This window comes from Bison bison, unplaced genomic scaffold, assembly GCF_000754665.1.
Source record: "Bison bison bison isolate TAMUID 2011002044 unplaced genomic scaffold, Bison_UMD1.0 scf7180017861046, whole genome shotgun sequence".
In the NCBI taxonomy this organism is placed as follows: Eukaryota; Metazoa; Chordata; class Mammalia; order Artiodactyla; family Bovidae; genus Bison; species Bison bison.
In genome coordinates, this window is record NW_011491618.1 from 2,562,687 (window position 1) to 2,570,857 (window position 8,171).

The window sequence follows — 8,171 nt, forward strand, 5'->3', positions numbered from 1 at the left end:
AGATATACAGCCTTGACGTACTCCTTTTCCTATTTGGAACCAGTCTGTTGTTCCATGTCCAGTTCTAACTGTTGCTTCCTGACCTGCATACAGGTTTCTCAAGAGGCAGGTCATGTGGTCTTGCATTCCCATCTCTTTCAGAATTTTCCACAGTTTATTGTGATCCACACAGTCAAAGGCTTTGGCATAGTCAATAAAGCAGAAATAGATGTTTTTCTGGAACCCAGTTTAATAGCAGCTAACTAAAAAGAAGTCATGCAGGAACCAAGGATGAGAACATATGAGCAAAGGATATGATTAATCCAATTCTGAGTTCTGAAAGTCCCAGAAAAGAGTGTTGCAAATTGTGATATATGTTGGGTGTTCTCAGTATTGGTCAATCAGCCTGCTGGTAGTGTTTCTTTTGTATAGGAATGATTAAATGTTTCAAGTTTCCTCTGGCCCATGAAGGTTGAGCTTGGAGAGTTGTGTTCTGTCTGTGGGGAAGATCTCCAGGGCCAGCCACAGGGGTGGGAATGGATCAGCCTAGGGAGAGGGGTCATTAAGTAAAAGATGGGAGGTAATGACTTGGAAGATACACTGTCTTCCTGCTTGGTTAGGTGAGGGCTCCTCGGGAAACCTGATGCCCGCATCCATAGAGCAGAAGATGCTAAAGCTAAAACGGACAATCTCTAGGCTGCTCATGTCACCTGGGCCAGAGCTAGCCCCCATTAACTGGAAGGAGCCTGGCTGGAGTCGCCATGGTGAAGGGGCTGCAGATCTGAGTGCCTTCGTTTATTCCTGAAACACGGTTCCTGGGGCCCTGGGCTCTTAGCATTGTCTAGACACTGGTAACAGAGCCAGGGCCTCCGTGGGTTGTGCTGAGTTAATGACTGAAGATCACACAGCGTTTGGTAGGAACTTCTGGGGCATTTCTCTGCCCTCTGGCTTCTGAGGATCATCAAGGCGTAACGGTCTCCGAGTACTACTTCTTTGCCCCTTCAGTTGTCTGTTTCCCCAGCAGGAACGCTCTGTCCAGCCGGGCTGTGGGAGTCACTCTGAAAGGCTGCCCTCCCAGGGGAGGATGATTTAGGGGGCCCCCCTAAATGGGAAGCTGTGTCCCTGGCCTGTTTGGGGTAGAGAAGACAGAAAAGGAGCTAGCCTTTATTGAGCAACTGCTGTGTGCCAGGCACTGTACCCATCTCATCAAATCCTCAGAGTATCCTTATGAGATGTTGTTAAAATTTCCTCATCTCATGGGCTTGAAACACTTTCTGTTATGGAAATTTTCAAAACTGTTTCCAGAACCCCCATCATCCGTTGCCCTAGTTCAACACTGAACAACTCAAGAACAATCTTGTTTCATCCATACCTCCACCTCCTTCTCTCTCTCCTGAATTATTTTGAAGCAAGTTTCAGACACAATTTTATCTGTATTTCAATATTTGTAGTTAAAAGTTCTTAAAAAATATTTGCACTACCATTATTACATGTAGAAAATTAAGCAATAATTTTCTTACAGATTTTTATTAAATGGTGTTGTAATACCTGGACAGTCATTTGGAAAGATATCAAAGCAGATCCATACTTCACACCATTCATCAGAATAAACTTCCAAGCAGGTCAGAGATCGAAAAAACAAACTATATACATCCTAGAAGAAAACACGGATCTGTGTGTAAAGGAAAGCCTTTTTTTAAAACTATGCCTTGAAATTTGGATGCATAAAATATTAATAAATTAAACTAAATTAAATACATAGTTTTTGCAGTGACAAAAAAACATAAGCTGAGTCAAAAGATAAATGACAAACTGGGGGAAAATATTTGCAAGAGGTATTACAGATAAAGGGCATATCTTCCTAATATAGAGAATGTTTTAAGAAGTGAGAAAAAGAAAAAACAAGATCTGATGGAAAAATTGGCAGGAGACGTGAACAGACAGATCACAGAAAAAGATATACAGATGGCCTTTAAACATACGAAGAGATGCTCAGCTTCACTCATAATAAGCAAAATGCAAATTAAGCCCCACTGTGAGATGGCTTCTCATCGATGTGGTTGGCAGACATTCAAGGGTTTGATCACACGCTCTGGTGGCAAGGCTTCAGGAAAGTTTCTCTTCTAATGCTGCTGGGAAGACAAAGTGGCACCAGCCCCATGGAGGGCAGTTTGTCAGTATCTAACAAAACCGCATATTTATTTACTGCTTGACCCAGCAAGACTTCTAGGAATTTACATGAACGATCTACTCTGCGAATATAGAATGGCTATGCCAAGGCTATTCACTGCAGTTTTATTTGCAATAGTAAGATATTAGAAACAACCTCCATACCTATGGAGAGTAGTTGAACAAATTATGGTACTCCAGTCATGAAATCACACAAATGCAGTGATTAAAAGATAACAATAATAAAGGAAGATCTCCATGGAGCAGCACAGAGTGATTCCAGAGCATATTGTTAAATAAGAAAACAGGGACTTCCCTGGTGGTCTAGTGGTTAAGAAACCTTGTTTCCATTGCATGGGTTTGATCCCTGGTTGAGGAGCTGAGATCCTGCATGCTGTGTGGTGCAGCCAAAAAACAAGAACAAACAACAAAAAGAAACCCAAACAGCAAACCAAACCACTTAAATGGACAAAAACCCCAAAGTATCAAAGAGTACACATACCTTTTATATAAGAGAGAAAGGGAAATATTTATTTATTTTTGTAGAAAAAACACAGACTGAATAAACTAGAAACTAATGAAAATGATGTCTTTTAGAGTGTTGGTATGAATGGGGTAGAAGGGATGAAGATGGAAATAAGACTTTTCGAGTTTACTTTTTATATAGATTTAAGATAGCAGCCATGTGAATGTTGTACATATTAAAAATAAGATTAAATTTCAAAAGAATGAAAAAAATCTAACCCTGAAATTAAGTGCAGATAAGTGAATCTATTCATATATCAAATTGTTAGCAGAACAGAAAAAGGAATTAAGTAACTTCACAAAATTCTGACTATATGCCTTAAGTGGGATATTTACTAAGCCTGTAATATTTAATATTAGTAGCCACTAGCCAGCCCCATGTGGGTACTTATTTAAATACTTTACTTAAATTAAAATACTTAAGCTAAATGCTGATATAAAATTAAAAATTCAGTTTCTCAGTTGTACTAGTCGTATTTCTCAACAGCCACGTGTGGCTAGTTGCTACCACAATAGACAGCCCAGATATAGAATATTTACATTAACATTGTAAGTTTTTAAAAACTATTCTGGGGACAAAAAGAATGCAGATAAGTCTTGATTTTTTACTTGGATAAAATATACAGAAGGTGATAACTAAGGTGATAGGTAGCAGTAATAGTTTAGCAATTCTGAAACTTTCTGAACATTGAAGGACAGAATAAATAAGTAAATATATTAAAGTTCTTGGGAGAAAATTCTCACCAAAGGAGAAAGGAGATACAAATATGGAATGGGAGAAGGCAAGGAAAATCGTGTAGAGTTTGATTTTAATTAGAACAGTCAGTATTAGCTAATGTCTACTGAAGTAATGACACCCAGAATCAGTGAGCCCTGAGTGCCCAGATCTTGGTTTCTGAATACCATTCCCCAGCAAAAGGAATCAGGTTTCCTTGGGGAAATCGCTGATTCCACATCTGGAGTAGGGAAAGTACAAGGTGAGCTGGTGATGGAAGGAAGAAGGCGCTCATAATGGGAACAAGTCAAAAGGCACGCTGCGGGCTCCCCTGGACAAATTTGGGGTAAACTGAGACAATGAAGATACAATGATGATGGATTAGAACACACTGAATAAAAAAGTTCATAGTGATGCAGAACGAGAGAGAAGGAGGAGGAGTGGGAGGGGAAAGGAAAAGCTCTTTCTTATAATAGAGTGCCAGCTAATGCATGTGGAAGGAATAATGGGGTTAGATAATGACTATTTTGCAACCCCAACATAATAACAATTGATTCAGGCAAAAGCCATAAATGGAGACTAAATCCATTAGTGAATGATTAATGGGGAACCGAATAGTCACATGGTCTCAAAGTGTGGGGAAACCTTAAGATCACTTATACAGAACTCTTGCCACAAAGATTAACTTGAGTCTAAACATGTAGAAACAACAGATAAATCCAGCTGTGGGGCACTCCACAAACTACTGACCTGGACTCTTTAAAAATGTTCTAAAGGGTCTGTTCTAGGTTAAAGGAAATTAAGAGGATGTGACAACCAAAGTTAACATCTGATCTTGATTAGACTGTGGATCAGAAAAATAAAGCCCTATAGAATATTTTTAAGGCAATAGTGACATGAACATGGACTATCTATTAGATAATATTATATTGGTGTGCAGTGTTGAGCTTCTCGCCTGTGATAATGGTATTGTAGTTTACATACCAGATCTCCTGTTCTTAGGAGGTGCGTGCTGAAGTACTTTGGGGTGAAGCACTTTGTCTCTGCAACTATCTTCCAAATGATTGAGAGGGCAAAGAAAGTCTCCATATATATCCTTGAAAGGGACTCTTTTCTTCATACTTGACATAACTCTCCCTGCTGGGCTGGTCACTGGCAGAGACTTCCTTTTCCCTTTTCTCATGGAGCCCAGAGTCAGTAGAGCAACAAGTAGGTTCAGAGCCCTCTCCTGGTGCCATGTCCTGACATCTTGTCCCCTTCCTCACTGGGAACACTGAGCTCAGGGCTTGGAGACCCACGTATGAGTCCCTGTGACTTTGGACAAGCTACTTCACTTCCCTGGCTTCCTTATCCTAGACCATGGGGTGTCCAAGACCCCACCCTACCATGATATTGGGTGGGAGAAGCTGTCCTTGAACTCACATACTTACGGGGTTCTGGTGGCTGGGGACAGTTTGATGACTTTAATGGCTCTCTGTGGCAAGAGATGGAAATGAGGTGTTATCTTTTGGATTCTCTCTTCCCTAAACTGGGTCCCAATCGCTCTTGGGGGAGAAAGGAGATAGCAGGGCACATGTGCATATTTGTGAGTGTACTTATATCTCAGTGAGTGAGGCTAATACCACGAGCAGTGCTGTGGGTAGGGTCTAAAGTCCGGATCTAGGGGTGGGAAGATGCCTGAGAATGGAGGACAGGGCACGGTTTGGTACCCTGGGGCCCTTGGGGAGGCATCAGACCTCACCTGTTCCACCCCTACCCTCAGGCCCATGAGCGGCTGGAGGAGACGAAGCTGGAGGCAGTGCGAGACAACAACCTGGAGCTGGTGCAGGAAATCCTTCGGGACCTGGCGCAGCTGGCGGAGCAGAGCAGCACCGCGGCCGAGCTGGCCCGCATCCTCCAGGAGCCCCACTTCCAGGTTTGGTCCTCCCCCAGGTTCCTGGGGTGGGGCCGGCAGGAAGTTAGGACTGGGATGGGAAGGGACCTCAGGGCACTTCCCCATGGTTCCTCCCCTTCCTCCCACCTCTCCAGTCCCTCCTGGAGACGCACGACTCTGTGGCCTCAAAGACCTATGAGACACCACCCCCTAGCCCTGGCCTGGACCCCACATTCAGCAACCAGCCTGTGCCTCCTGATGCTGTGCGCATGGTGGGCATCCGCAAGACAGCTGGAGAGCATCTGGTGAGGATGCCCCACCGCGCCAGAGGGGAAATCTTGGGGGGGGGAGGGTGTTGAGAGTAAGCAGCGGGATCAAGTCGGGTCAGGGGAGGCCTGAAGACAAGGTCAGCTTTGTCCAGGGTCGTGCGCACACATCTCTGTTCTGCCCAGTTTTGGTCCTTTAGTGCTCCTGGAGGTGAAGAGTTGGGGAGAGTATGGCAGAGAAAGTGGCCGTAAGTGTTGGGGTGGAAGGGTAGAATGGAGGGGCTCTTAGGACACGCATTTGAAGATTCTGACCTGGAGCAGTTGGGGCTTCACATACCTGCCCTCCGTCTCCCAGGGCGTGACATTCCGCGTGGAGGGTGGCGAGTTGGTGATCGCGCGCATTCTGCATGGGGGCATGGTGGCCCAACAAGGACTCCTACACGTGGGCGACATCATCAAGGAGGTGAACGGGCAGCCGGTAGGCAGCGACCCTCGTGCGCTGCAGGAGCTCCTGCGCAGCGCCAGCGGCAGCGTCATCCTCAAGATCTTGCCCAGCTACCAGGAGCCCCATCTGCCCCGCCAGGTGGGCCCCTGCACCAGGCTCTACCCCCAGCACAAGGCCCAGGGGGTGGCTGAGCCTCCCAGCTGCCAGGGTCACTGGCCTCAGGGTGGGAGCGGCTCCTCTCCAATCAGTGTGCTCAGAGCAAGAGGGGGGCGGGACCTGGCAGATCCAGCCACCTACAGGCCTGTGCACCTTGTGAACACGCTTGCATACTTGTCCTAGTCTTGAGCACTCATGCGCATGTGCAAGGGAAATGCGCCCATCTAAAGCCTGGGGTACCCAAGTGTACAAGTGAATTCCTGCATTGCCTGCAGCCCACTATGTGCCTATGTGTATGCAAGGGTGCTCAGCGTCGGGTGGTCTCGTGTCCCATACAGCTGCCTCCTGGCTGGTGGATTGTGGAGGTCTTGCTGCTCTGCCCATCTCTTCTACTGGTTGTCTGGCTTTTTGTCAAAGCCCTCTCCTCTTGGGGAGGAGACGGTGTAGGGGGGACAGAGGGATCCTGCATTAGGGTCACGCATACCCCAGGCCTGAGCAGATCCCCTGTGCTTCTGAGTCCTTTTGTTCTGAATGCAAAGGGAGGTACTAGGGAGGTGGGCTGGGCAGGCCTTCAGGCATCATGCCTTTAGATGGGCAGTGCCAGGCTCTCATCTTTGTGAAAAGAGGGGGACTGTGTGATACTCCCAGCTCCCACTCTGGGCATAGGGGATGGCAACGGGACAGGGCTCCGACCCCTCTAGCTTTCCCCTGCTTCTGCCCTTAACTCTTCTCGGCAAATCCCTGGCCAGGTATTTGTGAAATGCCATTTTGACTATGACCCAACCCGAGACAGCCTGATCCCCTGCAAGGAGGCAGGCCTGCGCTTCAGTGCTGGGGACCTGCTTCAGATTGTAAACCAGGATGATGCCAACTGGTGGCAGGTGAGTACTGGTCGCCCATGTAGTCTCCCCAGGCATAGCATGTCAGGAAGGTGAGGGCTCACTTAGGCAGATCTCTGTCCATGGTCATTTTAGGCATGCCATGTGGAAGGGGGCAGTGCAGGGCTCATCCCCAGCCAGCTGCTGGAGGAGAAGCGGAAAGCCTTTGTCAAGCGGGACCTGGAACTGACACCCACCTCAGGTACAGTCTTTCCCCAAGACCCCAAATCTGAGATCTGACATGGCCCTGCCTGGCCTCACTGGTCCATCTCCTTATGGCCAGGGACCCTGTGTGGCAGCCTTTCAGGAAAGAAAAAGAAGCGAATGATGTATTTGACCACCAAGAATGCAGGTGGGTGTTGGGTGCCCCTTTCCCCCTGTCCGCCTCTAATGCCCCCTTTTCCCCACCAATAACTGGTGCATCTCTTGGTTCTGAGGCTGCCAGTCCTGTCTCTAAGCCCTGCTTGGTTTCTCCCTGCTGCCCTTGGCCCCAGCCCTCTTACCCTCGGCCTCTCTGAGAGCCCAACCGCACCCCCTCCACCTGATGAGCAGTGCCATCTCCCTGTGTCCAGAGTTTGACCGCCATGAGCTGCTCATTTATGAGGAGGTGGCCCGCATGCCCCCCTTCCGCCGGAAAACCCTGGTGCTGATTGGGGCTCAGGGCGTGGGCCGCCGCAGCCTGAAGAACAAACTCATCATGTGGGATCCAGATCGCTACGGCACCACAGTGCCCTGTGAGTGGGAACCGGGTCCTGCTGGGTGGGGGGTTGGGGGCGAGGGAGCAGGGGCAGCCCTGGGGTCCAGGGCCGGTCCTCTAAACGGGCATCTGCCCCAGGTGAAGTGATACCTTTGGGCGAGAGGTGTAGGGTGTGCGCCCTCTATGGGTGAGCGTGGGAACTGCAGGCTGGGAGGGCGCAGAGAGCTGTCTCAGGACCCATTGGCCAGGTGGGCGGTGCTAGCCTTGCCTCTTCTTCCCTCACGTTTCACTTGCTGAAAGCCCATAGTGAAACAGAGCTATGAGCTGCACGTGGGCTTGTATAAGACAGGGCTTCTTGGTGACAGAGGCAGCTGGGGTATGAAAGCTCCTGGTTCCTAGAGGCAGGAACCTGAGTGCTGACCCATGTGTGCTTGGCCTTGCTGTGTGGCTTTGGGCTGCATATTGCCC

The 8,171-nt window shown here is 48.0% G+C and overlaps 1 protein-coding gene across 2 annotated transcripts in view; it reads left to right on the top strand.

Annotated features, from left to right (window-relative positions):
* The window catches only part of MPP2 (membrane protein, palmitoylated 2 (MAGUK p55 subfamily member 2)), a 29,958-nt gene that overhangs the window by 16,747 nt on the left and 5,040 nt on the right, over positions 1-8,171 (top strand). For both annotated transcript variants that reach the window (XM_010832482.1, XM_010832483.1), the window contains exons 4-10: positions 5,151-5,303; positions 5,417-5,566; positions 5,883-6,110; positions 6,878-7,009; positions 7,103-7,208; positions 7,290-7,358; positions 7,579-7,740. In XM_010832482.1, the coding sequence (XP_010830784.1) occupies positions 5,151-5,303; positions 5,417-5,566; positions 5,883-6,110; positions 6,878-7,009; positions 7,103-7,208; positions 7,290-7,358; positions 7,579-7,740 (1,000 nt within the window). The remainder of the gene's footprint in view (positions 1-5,150; positions 5,304-5,416; positions 5,567-5,882; positions 6,111-6,877; positions 7,010-7,102; positions 7,209-7,289; positions 7,359-7,578; positions 7,741-8,171) is intronic.